At 37.2% G+C, this 17,029-nt stretch overlaps 1 protein-coding gene across 8 annotated transcripts in view; it reads left to right on the top strand.

Moving 5' to 3' along the window:
• Window positions 1–9,190, top strand: part of CUL4B (cullin 4B) — a 48,004-nt gene extending 38,814 nt beyond the window's left edge. For all 8 annotated transcript variants that reach the window (XM_038588217.1, XM_038588219.1, XM_038588215.1 and 5 more), the window contains 5 exons: window positions 645–758; window positions 1,582–1,687; window positions 2,805–2,977; window positions 5,026–5,178; window positions 6,896–9,190. In XM_038588217.1, the coding sequence (XP_038444145.1) occupies window positions 645–758; window positions 1,582–1,687; window positions 2,805–2,977; window positions 5,026–5,178; window positions 6,896–6,991 (642 nt within the window). In that variant the 3' untranslated portion in view covers window positions 6,992–9,190. The remainder of the gene's footprint in view (window positions 1–644; window positions 759–1,581; window positions 1,688–2,804; window positions 2,978–5,025; window positions 5,179–6,895) is intronic.
• Window positions 9,191–17,029: the final 7,839 nt, after the last annotated feature.

The following is a 17,029-nucleotide window of genomic DNA, read 5'->3' as shown; positions in this document are numbered from 1 at the left end:
TAGTTCTCCAGATTTTACCCATCATTCTGCCCAGCTCTCAGAAATTTTTACTCATATATCACTTGGAGGTTGGATTTCTGAGTGAATGGACTTGAGTAAATCCATCCTAACTTTTGGGGAAATGTCTTTAAACTCAGGACTGAAGCTTAGAAAGGAGGTTAAGGCTAGAGATAGATATTGAAAATCCTTGGTGGAGATGATCATGGAAGCCAAGGGGTAGAGTCTCACTCATTAAGAGGAAGAATATGGAAATAGGAAGAAAAGGCCTGAGACAGAACTTTGGAAAAGGTTCACATTTGGCGGATGGTAGGAAGAGGAACTTGTGAAGGAAACCAACGAAGAAGCAATAGTGAAATAAAGAAACCAGTATGGTTTAGAGGCACAAAAGCCACTGGAGGTGAATGTTTCAAAAGAGAGGATGTTTAAATATTGTAGAGAGATCAAAGAGTATCAAAACTGATAAATGCCATTAGATTTGGTAGTTGGGAGATCATTACATCAAAGTAATCATTGGAGCTACTGGATATAAAAAACTGATATTAAAAACTTTCAGACATTATTATACATGAAGTAAATATAAAGAATGGTGAAAGTGATTCTGGGCACAGAGCTTAAATAAAGCTGTATTTTTTAATTTACTATAGATGGTAAAACTTCAGGAGATTTTCAAGACATTTTACCTAGGCAAACATAGTGGCAGGAAACTTCAGTGGCAGTCAACCCTAGGACACTGTGTGCTAAAGGCAGAATTTAAAGAGGTAAGTAGATGTTCCTCAAACTTAGTTTTCATCTTCATCTTTGATGTGGAGGTCATCCTTTCTTCCCTTTACAATTTTTTTTTATTTGAGTGTAGTTGACCTACAATGTTACGTTAGTTTCACGTGTGCAACATAGTGATTCAACTTCGCTATACATTATGGTATGCTCACCAAGAGGTCATTTCTCTTAACTTGAAGGTTTAAGTTGTTTATAATACATGGCAGAGTCACTGCTTATCACAGCTTTGTGTGTATTTTAAGAATGTGGTCCTTCATGATTGAATTGGCCCTGCTGCAAAACCAAAAACCAATAATCCTTTTTCTGCCACCATTTCCCCACCTGTGGACGCAGAATTCCTGTTGCCATTTCTTGACAGGAAACTTCTTGTTGCTGGGAGCTAGAGAATAGAGTGGGCGTAAAGGAGAACAGTTCCCATATCTAATTTCAAAAATCCCTACAGCTTTTGTGACTAATTTGAATCTAACAAGTTGAAAATGCATTTGAAATAGTGATTTCTTGCTGCTTATGAAAAATAATCTATAATGACACATAAGCTGAGTTATTAATTTTCATTACTTTGTTCTGTTTTAATTATAAGGCTTAAAAAAAAGACCTGTAGAAAGGTCACCCAGTCCTTCTTCCTATTTTAGGTAGGATCACACCTAAACCCTACACCAAACATACTTGCTTTTCTGGATAATGTTAATCCGTGTTCCTGAATCCACTAATTGAAAAATGTTTTTCCTGTTAAAGATTAATTATTTGACTAATTTTCATGTATTTTTAAAAAATGATGGCTAAATACTGCTGTTTTTCCAACAGGGCAAAAAAGAACTCCAGGTCTCTCTTTTTCAAACCCTGGTGCTGCTAATGTTTAATGAGGGAGAGGAGTTCAGTTTAGAAGAGATCAAACAGGCTACCGGAATAGGTTTGTGTTTGAATCAATTAGCAAGCATTATTCAATGTCTGCTATGTGCATTCCACTAGGTTAAGAGCTTTGGGGGATACAGAGGAATAATCCCTCTCCTCAGCACTCATAATCATGGGAGAAGGGGGAAATGACATTTGTAATAAGTTCACAGCCTATAAGTACCAATCTGTGGGTGCTGTGAGTGTATTAGGAGTTCAGTGAAGCAAGAGATGTCTGTGGGCTGGCATAATTGGGAAATCCTTCATGAAGGAGGTGATATTTGAGGTGAGTCTTCAAGTTTCAGTTAGGGAGATGGCATAAGCTGCCAGGGGAGATAGTGTGAGAAAAGGCTTGGTGCTTAGGAATGAGCACGGTGTGGGCAGGAGTCATAAAGTATTTAACTGCAGTATTAAATAGTGAGATACAAAGCTAGATAGGTAAGATGAATAGAGCCTGATCATGGAGAGTCTTACAAATCTAGCAAATGAAACCTACATTGTAGGGTCTCAAGTGTGAGACATAATGGAAGTGGCTTATTTGGACAACTTTCCTGGAATCAGTAGACAATAGGGCAGTTTGGAGGATGAAGAGATGCCAGTCCAGCAGCTAATGGGGTAATTCAGTCATAAAATGATAAGGGGCTTACTTTAGAATGAGGCCAATGAGAATGGAGAAGAGGCATCTCTAAGGAAGCAACTACTAGGCACATGAAGGATGAAGGGAAAGGAACAGTTAAAAGATGATTCCAGGGTTTCTCACCGGAGTAGACTGGTAGTTTCAGGGCTAACCATTGGAAAGAGGACACAGTCTTATGGGGGAGATTCTGAATTAAACTCTGGACATATTGGAGTTGATGAAACAACCAGGTGGAGAGGTGTCTTTTAAATGTGGGATTAGAAGGAAATGAGATGTCATTTCTGATTATTAGGTAGTTATCCACAAGGAATAACTGAAGCCTTTAGAGGACCACAGGGGGGAAAAAAACATTGAATAGGACAAAGAGGAAGTCGTTGATGATCCTGGGGGAAAAAAGAAACTTTTAATAGGGTGATGGGGTAGGAGTAGATTGAGGTGAATGTAGTGATTTGTGTTGATGAACTGGTTGGTAACAACTAATCCACTATTTCTTCTTCAGAGGATGGAGAATTAAGGAGAACACTGCAGTCACTGGCCTGTGGCAAAGCTAGAGTTCTGGCAAAAAATCCAAAGGGCAAAGATATTGAAGATGGTGACAAGTTCATTTGTAATGATGATTTTAAACACAAACTTTTCAGGATAAAAATCAATCAAATCCAGATGAAAGAAACGGTATCTCTTTTGCATTCTTCTTGTTCTGATGTACTGGATTTGTATGTGTTCATATTAAAAATTTATAAAGAAGATTTTATGCCCGTACTACTACCACTAACATTTTCTGTACCTGTATCTAGTTCAGTATATTTTGGTGCTTGATCTTGAAATTTTGGGGGGAAAGGGGAGTACACATAGTTGGGCCTGAGACTCAAGATAGTTTTATATCCTGCTTTTTTTGCTTGACATTAAATCTTTAGAATTTTCCATGCCATTAAATATCTTCATAAAATGGCAGATGGCCACAGTGTTCTTTTACATGGCTTTTATAATTTATTTAACCAATGCCTGTTGGGTGATTAAATTAATTTCTTAGTATTTTAAAAACTGCAAGAAACATCTTTGTACCTAAATCTTAATCTCTCTGAGACTTCCTTTATAATAAGTTCATGAAAGTACTTCTTTGGGGTTAAAGAATATGAGCATTTTAAGAGTCTTAAAAATGATTTCGTATTGTGTTCCAGAAAGACTGGACCAATTTACACTCCATCTAGCAGTAAGAATGCCTGTCTTAATGGTGCCCTTGCCAGCACTAAAGATTATATTTTCTTTTTTAAATCTTTGCCAACTTGCTGAGTGAAAACTCTGAATGATTTAGTTAGTATCTCTGATTAACAGTGAAGTTTTTGTTTGTTTTTTGCCATTTGAATTTGTAAGAGACTTTTATTACAGAAAAACAACTGCAGCATTTCCTGAAACCATTTGGTTGATTCCAAAGGTTTCATGCAGTACATGAGGAAAAGTGTTAATATGGGATAGAGGTCAGTATCTCAAACAAGTTCCTGTCTTACTCACATCAAAGGTGTGATATTCCCTTAGAAGATTACTGTGTTCTTGTAGAACATTTATGCTGTATCAGAAAGAAATTGACTGCAAAAAGCCCAAACTATGCTTTTAATGTAAGTGCTAAAGATGAACATTTTTGCTTTAGCATTAAAATTGGGAAACTATCTCCTAAAACACCTAAATTTCTGTTAGTCTTGAAAAATATAATCACTAACACTGCATTTCTGATTTATGTATTAATAAAATAAGAATTAAGTTTTAAAAAGTTTGACTCTAGTTAGCTAGTACCATACTTTAAGTGAGAGATAGAGTCCATCTTTGCAGATAAGCTAATGTCTTGCAGAAATCTGGTCAGTAACCCTTGTGACACATTTAGAAGATTTTGAAGACAAAGTAAAAGAAAATGGTAAATTTTCCATCAGCCTTATCTACTTCTAGAAAGGCACCTTTAAGTGGTATTTTTCTATTAACTAATATTGACATTACTTCATTGTACAGGACAATATAATTAGGACAGAAAGGAGTTGTAGGTTTTTTTTCTGTCATCATCTGTGTTTATAAGGTTTCTTTAATTCAATATATTTAAATCGTTATAGTGTATCATGTCCCTAAAATGTAGTTTGGTTAAGCAACCAAGTTTTTTTTTTTTAATAATAAATTTATTTTTTTATTGGTGTTCAATTTGCCAACATACAGAATAACACCCAGTGCTCATCCCGTCAAGTGCGCCCCTCAGTGCCCGCCACCCAGTCACCCCCACCCCCCGCCCTCCTCCCCTTCTACCACCCTTAGTTCATTTCCCAGAGTTAGGAGTCTCTCATGTTCTGTCTCCCTTTCTGATATTTCCCACACATTTCTCCTGCCTTCCCCTCTATTCCCTTTCACTATTATTTATATTCCCCAAATGAATGAGGCCATATAATGTTTGTCCTTCTCCGATTGACTTATTTCACTCAGCATAATACCCTCCAGTTCCATCTATGTCGATGCAAATGGCCAGTATTTGTCATTTCTAATGGATGAGTAATATTCCATTGTATACATAAACTACATCTACTTTATCCATTCATCTTTCGATGGACACCGAGGCTCCTTCCACAGTTTGGCTTTTGTGGCCATTGCTGCTAGAAACATCGGGGTGCAGGTGTCCCAGCGTTTCATTTAAGCAACCAAGTTTCACTTCAGGTACAGTTTCTAAGTTTTAAAAACTTTTTTGTTAGGTTGAGGAACAAGCGAGCACTACAGAAAGAGTATTTCAAGACAGACAGTATCAAATTGATGCTGCAATTGTTCGAATTATGAAGATGAGAAAGACACTTAGCCACAATCTCCTTGTTTCAGAAGTGTACAACCAGCTGAAATTTCCAGTAAAGGTAGGTACTTTTGTATTTTTGAATTGAGCTTGTTATATATAAAAGAACACATTAGATTTTCAGACATGAATTTTAAAAACATAAAGCCTTAAGACCATTAGGAGGGATAAAATTTTTCATTTCTCATGCTCATGTATATGATCCTCCCCTACCCCAAAAAACCCTTCGTTTAGTATATGTGGGTAGCTGTGACAAAGGGGAAAACTCTAAGGGCTCTTATACCTGAAAGTTAGCTGTTAAATGAGTGTGAAATTTTCAGGTTCATTCACAGTATTTCCTTTGAGCTTTGTTATTTTTGTTATTTTTTTCTTTTTGAAATACCTTGGTATTTTGACAGATTTGGTTATTTTAAGTTAAATCTTCTGTTTAGTTAGCTTATGTAAGTGTCCATTAAAAACTTTATACAGATAATTAGCCATCAGGCATCTTCTGGAAAAAGTTTAGCAATTGTTCTGACGACTGAAATTGGTCATTAAATGGACATGCTCCAGTGTAAATGTCCAATAATAAAGTGGCTTAGGTAATGTGTTTTACTGGCCTGTTTTCTAGGGTGTTTTTTAGAAGATTCCCAACCCCTTGTGATGATAAACACTCTGTAGAGTTTGGAATAGACCCTTGGCTCTTGAGGTTCTCAGGAGCTTTGGGCTTAGGTTAAATCGCTTCACCTTGTTTTGTAAAATGGGGATGATAATAGTACTTGCATTACCTCATAGGTTTATTGTGAGGTTTAATGATAATGATCTATGTATAAAACTTAGCACGGGGCCTGGCATAATAAGTGTTCATTAGCTGTTAATGCTAATAAGGCAGGCTTTCTCTCTTCTCCAAACCTAATACTTCCTTCTCATTACCACAGTCTTACCTTGATGCTCTCTACCTTACAACTATTTGACCTCCAGCCAAAGAGATTACTGATGCTAAGGCAGTTAGAGGATCACTATAATAAATATTGGTTTTTGGCTGCCCTATCAAACTGCTTTCGCTCTTTACCCTTCTCAAATCAAGTGGCCATTTTACACTATCTGAAAAACTATTAGCAAGATATATTTTCTTTTATAGGCTAAATACAAAAGACTGAAATTTTGTCATCCAAGAGCTAAGAATGCAATCATGAGAACAAGTTACAGGCTTTCTCAATTTTTCAACCACAAGTAGGATTCAAAAATCCAAATTGTTTATAGTAGGTAACAGGTAAATCTTACATGAAACCTGAAATACAGAGATCTGAATTATGGGCTACTACACTTATCAGACCATTTGCTGTAGTATTCTTGTAATTGGTGTTTTCTGTAATATATTTTTTATCTTAATTTATAAGAATGCAACTGACTTTGAGAACTAGCTTTTGCCCAATTTAGGGTCTACTTATCCTCTCAAACTCTCTTGGCAAAACTAAATAGCATTCTGTTTTCCTGAACTATAATATGTTCCACATGTGAAGTTATGCTAAGTTAGTCTTTTGTATTTTTGCAGAGAATAGCTGATTCTCAAAAGACCTCTCTAAGATAGAAAAGTAATAAGATGTGACAGTATATGTATAGTATAAAAACATTTCTTAATCTGGTTTTATTTTCATTATACCTTTTCTTTTTAAAAAATAAGGAGATTAAATTCATTCAATCAGTATGCAAAAACTTCTTTTTTTAATGGGGTATTGGTACATGGGCTTGAGCCAGTGATTATAAGGTTTGCACTGAAAATTTGCCTTCTCTTACAGCCTGCTGATCTTAAGAAGAGAATAGAATCCTTAATTGATCGGGATTACATGGAAAGAGATAAAGAAAATCCAAACCAATACAATTATATTGCATAAAACCTTGGCCTCCGAGTATTTGGTATCATATGCAAGTAGCCAGTGGATAAACTAACCTGTTGATCCTATATTATTTGACTTCTTTTATACTACCAATGACCAAATGAAGTGTAATGGAAATAGTTGAGTCGACTTTTTCAGTGGTTAACATGCCCATATAAAGAGTTAATACTTAACCTTTAAGAAGAATGTTGTTGAACTCTTTGCATGTTATTTAGTATGATGTGCAGAAAATTCTTAAGAAAGTACCTGGTCTTCATGATTCCTCTTTGGAACTGGGGAAGAGGTCCTATGGCTATTAAAAAAGGAGGGGGGGTTCTTATACACCATTAATTATGAAGCAAAAGGTTTATTTGCTTAAAATGTCATTTAAAGATACTTAAACTGCATGCAAACTTTATTTACTGTACAGAGTTCTGGATGTATTTATCAAATAGAAAAACCACCCTGGACTTGGTTGTTCACCTGTTTTGTGATTTCCCTTGAAAAGAAAAATAAGTTGTCATAGCTATTGATATTTTACTAAGTAATGTTCTGTTACACTGAAAGGGATGTTTTAAAAAAACTTATTTGGAAACAAGTTTTCAAGTAGAGGGACAGTTGCATATGTAATCTCTTGTATATACACATCCTTAGATGTTCTATTTATGACCATAGGATGTGTGTATATGGCTTAGCCCTGAGTGTACTGTTCTGATTAACAGGTACTTATAAAAATAGCTGAAATAGAAAATTGCTGATCAACCGTACTAGAAGAACATGGTAGGAGAGAAAAATCCAACTCTTCATATTAAAAATGAATACAATATGAACATTGCAAAAGAGACCAAAACCCACGTGTTTTGTAAATTTTTACAAGGCAAAAGTTCATCAACTAGTTTTCAACTTCCTTTAGACTTTAATGTTGTTTGGACAGTTTTGTCTTTAACTTGGACCAATTGCTAGATTGTTACAGGCTTCCTAGGATTTAGCATTCCTCTTTTTTCTACCAAAGTTTTGGGAAGCACCCCAACTCTGCATTTTGCTAAATAAACCTTTCATCCTTCTGACTTCCTAAAGACCTAGATATAAAGGTTCTCCTTTATTTTCCCACATACCCTCTAGTTGGGAAATTCAAAATCCGTATTATGCCGATCTTATTCCTTTCAAAGTCTCTTGAAGAGTTCTCATAGCCACTGGACATCTACTTTTCAGGGGAATGTCCTAGGATTGTTCATACGTAGAAAATAGCAAAAGTATTGTTACTCTAATTGGTAATGTGAGTTAAAAAAAGGCTTCTCTTTAGCATCAGTGGGGGGGGGGGGTTGTTTGTTTCTGTGGTTTTGGTGGTTGGGTTTTTTGTTTTGTTTTGTTTTTGTTTTTGTTTTTGTTTTGCTTCCTGGTTTGTTTTTCCTTGAAAGGTAATCGATCTTGGAGGAGAAGCAGAAAATTTTGTCCGGGTTTTTAAAAATCAGAATTGCTTTGATGCTTTTGGCAACAGTATATTTCCTTGACTATTTGGAGCCATTAGGAAGAATATCTAGGTCTTAACCGTCAACTGAGGAGACTTTTGGCTCCTTTGTCTACCATTGATTGTTTTCTTGAATTCTCAAGACCTTTAACCAGCTATTATTAAAAAAAGCTGCCTGTTTTCTCTCTCTGATTGCATTAACTTGCACACTGTTAACAATATGTGGTATTTAGAATGCCTTCCTAATTCTTTTTGAGCAGCCATTGCCTATATTTTCTGAGCTTCTCCCTGGTTTCCTTGCATGAGCTCATCTGACAAGGAAATGCAGCTATTTTGTTTGTCCTCTCTCCATACTGGACCATTTATGTCAGTGTTCTAATTCATCCTGATGGTCTCTGAGATACACAGACTATTCCACAAGACTCAATAGTTACTCTTAAGAAATTTTTAGATAGAATTGGTCCCTGTTAGGAGGAGACTCTCGGTGTCACTTTTGTTATCTTGAAAGCTGGTCCCTTCCCTGAGGCTCTTAATTTTTTGAAAACTTGATGCTGTTTCAACTGAAAAATTGGCAAGAATACTAAAAAAAACAAGTTGAGGGGAGCTGTTTAAGAAATTGAAAAGTAATTGCAAACAACATTGGATAATTGTGACTTTCAGTTGTTCTGTATCAGTTAAATTTTTGTGCTCTTTTCCCTGTGTACGTGGTGGTTCTATTTTTCTCCAATAAAACTTTTATTTAAAAAAAGTTTCTGGAGAAGATCTTTAAAATTTCAAATATTTTGAGAAAGTTATGAAACCACAGAACTTTAAGTCTTCCTTATGATTTAATGAATTCACATCTGTCAATTTTGGTGGTTTGGTGATAATGCTATAGGAATGTGTGGGAGGGTTTTGGTATAGGGTGAATAGAATTCCCAGGAATTCTCAAGGTGAGTATTCTCAAATGTCATATTTTAGAAAAATCAAGTACAGGTATAAACACTGATTCAAATGCTCAAAAGTCAAGTAGTTTCATAAAGTCGATGTGAAACTAGATTTACATTGAGGGAAGAATAAAAGATTAAATGCTTTTGTTTTAGTAATGGCAGTTGATCTTCCTTTTCTATTAATATGAGTTCTGGGCCATATATACTCTCACTGTAAGGTGTACAGTCAAGGACCTTAAGAAGCCAGAAATCAAGTTTTTTTGAACCCAGTTCCTGAGTCTGTGGAACAGTCTTATTAACATGATGTCTAGCCATACTCTTGAAAATTCTTACCTTGTACTTGTGTGTACAGTTCAGGAAATCAGTTTATTCTGTTTAGGCATCTGGGTCTCAAGATTTTTAGAAGCTTCTTTTTTAATCTTAGTATCCATAAATCTTTTTTTACATTAGCTATTTTTTTGTTTTAATGACCATTCTGTTTAATGCTGTGAACGACAGGAAGTGTTACAAACATGTTCTGTTCTGTCATCTACATAAAATTGCCAAAACATATTGTTCATTAAAAAGAAAAGAGCAGTACTAATGGGAATTTGCATAATTATGCTTTATATGGTATCCTTGCTAATGCCATCAATATTAAGTTTCCTACAAAAATTTGTTTACATTTTTAAAAATTCCATTAGCCAACATATAGTACATCATTAATTTCAGATGTAGTTTTCAACAATTCATCAGTTGTGTATATCACCCAGTACTGTTCACATCACCCGTTTACCATCCCCTCACCCACCTCCCCTTCAGCAACCCTCAGTTTGTTTCCCAGAGTTAAGAATCTCTCATGGTTTGTCACCCTCTCTGGTTTTTTGCGCATTCAGTTTTCCCTCCCTTCCCTTATAGTCCTCTGCACTATTTCTTATATTCTTAATTTCTTGAGCAACCTCCATACTGTTCTCCAGAGTGGCTGTACCAGCTTGCGTTCCCACCAGCAATGTAAGAGTGTTCCCCTTTCTCCACATCCTCACCAACATTTGTTTCCTATCTTGTTAATTTTAGCCATTCTAACTGGAATAAAGTGGTATCTCATTGTGGTTTTTTGAATAATGCTTTACATTTGAATAATGAAGAGATTTGTTCAAATACAAAATTTTGTTCAATTATTTTCCTTAGTATTATATAGGTATTTCTTTTTTTGAATAGACCCATAGTATACTTTTATATTTAACAATCCCTAGGGATGCCTGCCTGCTCAGTAGAGCGTGCAACTTTTGAATTTAAAAAAAAAATGCAAAAAAAAAAATGCTACAAAAAAATCCTCCAATCCCTAGAATTTGTGTTTAGCGTAGTAAAAAGAAATCAAATTTTTCTTTTGTAGAACCTTTTATTTTAGATTTTACTTATTTGAGAGAGAGGAGCCAGAGGGAGGGGCAGAGGGAGAGAGAGAAGCAGGGTCCTGTAGGGAACCCCTTGTTGGGGCTCGATCTCAGGACCCTGGGATCCCGACCTGAGCCAAAGGCAGACACTTAACCAAGTGAGCCACCAAGGTGCCCCATGTAAAACCTTTTTTTATTTGATGTAGAATATAAGAATATGCTGCAGAGACACATTAAGATTTTATGGTTCTGCAGCTATAAAAACACCTTCCTCATAACCTCTATCTTTTTCTTTGAGCAAGAGAGAGCATGAGTGTGGGGAGGATGCAGAGGGAGAGGGAGTGAGAGAATCTTAAGCAGGCTCCATGCCCAGGGTGGAACCAACACAGCACTCTCTCACAAACCTGAGATCATGGCCTGGGTCAAAATCAAGAGTCTTAATGCTTAACCAACTGAGTCATTCAGGTGCCCCATAACCTCTAACTGTAATAAAATCTTTTAAAACCTTTTCTTTTTAAAAAGATTTTACTTACGTGTGCAAGAGACAGTTTGAGCAGAGGGAAGGGGCAGGGGGGAGAAGGAGAAGCAGACTCCCCGCTGAAAAAGGAGCCTGATGAGGGACTCAGTCCCAGGACTCCGAGATCATGACCTGAGAAGAAGGCAGACACTTAACTGACTGAGCCATCCAGGCACCTCAAAACCTTTAATTAAAAAATTTTATAAAGCACAAAATTTTCCATTTTAACGTTTTAAAGTGTATAGTTCAGTGACTTTTGGTATGTTTGCTCTTTTGTGCAACTATCACCATTCTCTAGTTTAGAACCTTTTTATCATCCCAAAAGGAAATCCTGCACTTGTTAAGTAGTCAATCCCCATTCCTTCTTCATCCAGCCTCTGGAAAGAACTAATCTGCTTTCTATTTCTATGGATTTGCATAGCCTAGGTCTTTCATATCCATGCATACAATATGTGACCTGTTGTGTCTTTTTTTCATTTAACATGCTTTCAAGCTTCACCCATGATACAGCATGTGTCAATACTTCAATACATTTTATGGTTGAGTAATAGTGTATGTATATACCGCATTTTGTACATTTGGGTTGTTTTCTTGGCAATAGTGGCATAGCAACACTATGAAGATTTGTGGACAAATACCTGTTCACGTCCCTGTTTATAAATCATCTGGGTATATATTTAGGAGTGGAATGGCTGGGTTATATGGCAATTCTTTAAAAAGTAATCTATGGGGACGCCTGGGTGGCTCAGTGGTTGAGCATCTGCCTTCAGCTCAGGGCATGATCCCAGAGTTCCAGGATCGAATTTCACATTGGGCTCCTGCATGGAGCCTGCTTTTCCCTCTGCCTGTGTCTCTGCCTCTCTGTGGCTCTCATGAATAAATAAATAAAATCTTAAAAAAAAAGTAATCTATGCCCAATGCAGGACTCAAACTTACAACCCCAAGATCAAATCTCATGCTCTACCAACCGAGCCACCTAGGCACCCTTTCTTTGGGCCATTTTTATTTTATTTTTATTTTACTTTATTTTATTAAGATTTTATTTATTTATTCATGAGAGACAGAGAGAGCGAGAGGCAGAGACACAGGCAGAGGGAGAAGCAGGCTCCATGCGGGAGCCCCACGTGAGACTCGATCATGGGTCTCCAGGATCCCGCCCTGGGCTGCAGGCAGTGCTAAACCTCTGTGCCACCGGGGCTGCCCTGGGCCATTTTTAAAATGGTTTGTCAGGCCGCCTGGTGGCCCAGCGGTTGAGCATCTGCCTTTGGCTCAGGGCATGATCCCGGTCCAGGGATTGAGAATCCCGCATCAGGCTCCCTGTGAGGGGCCTCCTTCTCCCTCTGTGTCTCTGCCTCTCTCTGTGTGTCTCTCATGAATAAATAAATAAAATCTTTTTAAAAGTGTTTTGTCTTCCTGTTGAGTTGCAGGAGTTTTTTATATACTAAGGATACTAAACCCTTATCAGATATAATGGTTTGCTAATATTTCCTCCTATTCTATGGGTTATCTTTTTACTTGCTTAATAGTGTCTTTTAAAAAAATTTTATTTAAAATCTGCAGAAGGCAGGCGCTCAACCGCTGAGCCAGCCAGGCGTCCCTTGTTCTGATGTTGTCATGGCTGAAAAACCATTACCAATCCAAGCTCATAATAATTTACCTCTTTGTCTTCTTGTAAGAGTTTTATACTTTTACCTTTAATCTCATTTGAGTTCATCATTGTATGTGACATCAAGTAAGGGTCCAACTTCATTCTTTTGCATTTGGTTGTCCAGTTATCCCAGCACCATTTGTTGAGACTATTCTTTCCCCCATTGAAGCACATGTCACCCTTTTTCTTTTAAGATTTTCTTCATTGTTTCATGAGAGACCCACAGAGAGAGAGGCAGAGACACGGGCCAAGGGAGAAGCAGGCTTCCTGCCATGAGCCTGATATAGAACCTGATACCTGATCTCAGGATCACACCCTAGGCCAAAGGCAGACGCCCAACCACAGAGCCACCCAGGCATCCCTTGTGTCATCCTTTTTGAAAATGAATTGAGCATAGCTCTGTGGGTTTATTTCTGGACTCTTCCATTGATCCATATATGGGTCATTATACCATACTACACTATTTTGATTACTGTAGCATTTTAATAGTGGAAATCGGGAAGTGTCTTATACTTCTTTTTTTGAGATTTAGTTATTCAGGTCTCTTGCTATGGCATGTGAATTTTAGGATCAACTTTTCCATTTCTAAAAAAAAAAAAAAAAGGCCGTTGGGATTTTGATAGGGGTTCCATTAAATGTATAGGTCTCTTTGGAGTGTTGCCAATTTAATAGTATTAAATCTTAATGTCTTTACATTTTTTTTTAGAGTGAGCATGTGAGTGGAAGTGAGGGGAAAGGGGGAGAGAGAGAATTTTTTTAAAGATTTTATTCATGAGAGACACAGGCAGAGACACAGACAGACGGAGAAGCAGTCTCCTGCAGGGAACCCAATGTGGGACTCGATTCCAGGACCCCAGGATCATGCCCTGAGCTGAAGTCAGACACTCAACCACTGAGCCACCCAGGCATCCTGAGAGAGAGAATCTCAAACAGGCTCTGCACCCAGCACAGAGCCCAATGCAGGGCTTGATTTCACAACCCTGAGATCATGACCTGAGCTGAAATCAAGAGTCAGATGTTTGATTGAGCCACCCAGGCACCCCAGTGTCTTTACATTTTTAAACCACTTGTTTTAGGTCTTTAAGAAAAGAACAAAATACATAGGAACACATTTAACCAGGGTGATATAAAAGACTTGTACAGTGAAAAGTACAAAATATTACTGAAAGAAAAATTTTTTTAAGATCATGCATTTTAGAGAGTGAGAAAGCACTCACATATATGAGTGGCGGGGGGGGGGGGAAGCGGAGGGAGAGAATCTTCAAGCAGACTCCCCACTGAGCACAGAACCACATGCAGGGTTTGATCCCATGACCTATGAGATCATGACCTGAGCCAAAACCAAGAGTTGGACTCCCAACCAACTGAGCCACCCGGTTTAAATGTGTTCCTATGTATTTTGTTCTTTCTGATGCTGTTGTAAATTGAATTGTTTTCTTAATTTACTTTTCAGATTATTCACTGCTAGCAAATACAATTTTTTTGAAGATCTTATTTGAGAGAGAGAGTGAGCAAGAGAGAAGTGTCAGGAGGAGGGGCAGAAGGAGAGGGAGAAGCGGATTCCCTGCTGAGCAGGGAGCCTGACATGAGACTGGATTCTGAAACTTTGGGATCATGACCTGAGCTGAAGCGACTGAGCTACCCAGGTGCCCCTAGCATATACAGTTTTTAAAGAGATTTTATTTTTAAGTACTCTCTTGTGATCACTTAAGCAGCACATATATTAAGTACTCCCTATACCCAATATGGAACCGAACCTGCAATCCCGAGATCAAGAGTCACATGCTCTACTGACTGAGCCAGCCAGCTGCCCCATATACAATTTTTGTGTGTTGATCTTATACCCTGCAACTTTGCTGAATTTGTTTACTAGCTCTAATATATTTTTTGGATTTTTAAGGATTTTCTATATATAGCATCTTTGTTACCTACAAATAGAGATAGTTTTACTTTTCTCTTTCCAATTTGGATGTGTTTTATTTCCTTTTCTTGCCTGATTTCTCTGTCAGGAGCTTCCAATATAACGTCCAATAGAAGTGGCTAAAGCAGGCATCCTTGTCTTGTTCCTCATCTTAGGAGGAAAGCTTTCAGTCTTTCACCATTGAGAATGAATTAGTGGTGGGGGTTTCACAAATACCCTTTTTCATGTTGAGGAAGTTTCCTTCTATTCACAGTTTTTTGTCTATCATTAAAGAATGTTGAATTTTGTCAAATGCTTTTTCTACAACAATTCAGACAGTTGTGGCTTTTTTTTTCTTTTCTATCAAATTGGTACATTATATTTATTGATTTTCTTTTTTTAATGTTTGTTAATTTCAAAGAGAGAGTGAGAGCAAGCGTGAGCAGGTGGAAGGGCAGAGGGAGAATCAGACTCCCTGCTGAGCAGGGAGCCCTATGTGGGGCTTGATCCCAGGGCCCTGTGATCATGACCTGAGCCAAAGGCAGAGGCTTAACGAACTGAGCCACCCAGGCACCCCATTTATTTGTTTTCATATGTTGAACCACCCTTGCATTCCTGAAATAAATCTTACTTGATCATGGTGTGTAATCCTTTTAATATGTTGCTCAATTTGGTTTGCTAGTATTATGAGGATTTTTGTGTTATATATTCATAAGGGATATTGACTCGTCTATAGTAGTCTTAGGTCTTTGGCTTTTCTCTCAATAGAAGGAGTTACAAAGTGTTTCTTCCTCTTCTATTTTTGGAAGACTTTGAGAAGGATTGGTGTTAATTCTTAAATATTGAATAGAATTCACCAGTGGAGCCACTGGTCCTGAGCTTTTCTCTATGGGGAAATTTTTAATTATTCATTAAATCTCTTTGCTTATAGATCTGTTCAGGTTTTCTGTTTCTTCTTGAGTCAGTTTTAGGATTTTGTTTCTGGGAATTTGTTGATTTCATCTTGGTTATCCAATTCATTGGTGTACAGTTGTTCATAGTGGTTTTTTTCATCCGTTTCATTTCTTTAAGGCTGATCCTAATGTCCAATCTTCATCTCTGATTTTAGTAATTTGAGTTTACTCTCTTTTTCTTAGTCTAGCTAAAGGCTTGTCAATTTTGTTGTTCTTTTTAAAGAACCAACTTTTTGACTTTGTTGCTTTTCTCTTTTGTTTTTCTGTTCTCCAGTTATTTCTACTCTAATCTTTATTATTTACTTCCTTCTGATAGCTCTGAGTTTAGTTTGCTCTTTTTATAGTTCCTTAAGGTATAAAAGTTAGCTAATTGATTTGAAATTCTTTTAGTGTAGTGCATTTACAGTTATACATTCCACTTTTGGATGTGGAATGCACAAATGCACTTTTACTGTAGTGCATTTACAGTTATACATTCCACTGTTGGCATATTTTTGCTGCATCTCGTTGAGTTTTAGTACAGTATTTTTATTCATCTCAGCACTTTCTAATTTCCATTGTGGTTTCCTTTTTTGATATATTTGTAATTTAAGAGTGTGTTGTGTTATTTTTACATATTGTTAACTGTTCACTTTTCTGTTATTGATTTCTAGTTTTTTTCATTGTGGTCAGAGAAGACCCTGTGTATGATTAAGTCTTTTTTTAATTTATTGAGACTTGTTTTGTGGCCTAATATAGGATTTTTCCAGGAGAATGAATATTCCATTTGGACTTAAGAATGTGCATTGTAGGGATGCCGGGGTGGCTCAGTGGTTGAGTGCCTGCCTTTGGCTCAGGGTGTGATGCCGGCATCCCGGGATTGAGTCCTGCATCAAGCCCCCCTCAGTGAGCTTGCTTCTCCCTCTGCCTATGTCTCTGCCTCTCTTTCTGTGTCTCTCTTGAATAAAGAAAGTCTTTTAAAAAATTCTCAGAAATGTGCATTGTGTTCAAGTCCTGTTCCCTTATTGACCTTCTGTCTTGTTCCACCAGAGTGGAAGACAGATTAATGGTTAGCATGGGTTGGTGTGGGAATAGGGGCTTGACCCACAAGGGGATAGTAAGAAGGTATCTCAAGAGGCAGTGGAACTGTTTTGTATATTAATTGTGGAGTTACACTTTGTATTTGTTAAAACTTGGAAGTGTACACCAAAGTGAATTTTACTGCGTGTAAATTACAAGCTTAGTAGAAAAACAGGTGGCTCAAAAGTGAGCAAAGAATGAAGAGGCAATTC

Source organism: Canis lupus, chromosome X, assembly GCF_011100685.1.
Source record: "Canis lupus familiaris isolate Mischka breed German Shepherd chromosome X, alternate assembly UU_Cfam_GSD_1.0, whole genome shotgun sequence".
In the NCBI taxonomy this organism is placed as follows: domain Eukaryota; kingdom Metazoa; phylum Chordata; class Mammalia; order Carnivora; family Canidae; genus Canis; species Canis lupus.
This window is presented reverse-complemented; position numbering and strand designations above follow the sequence as displayed.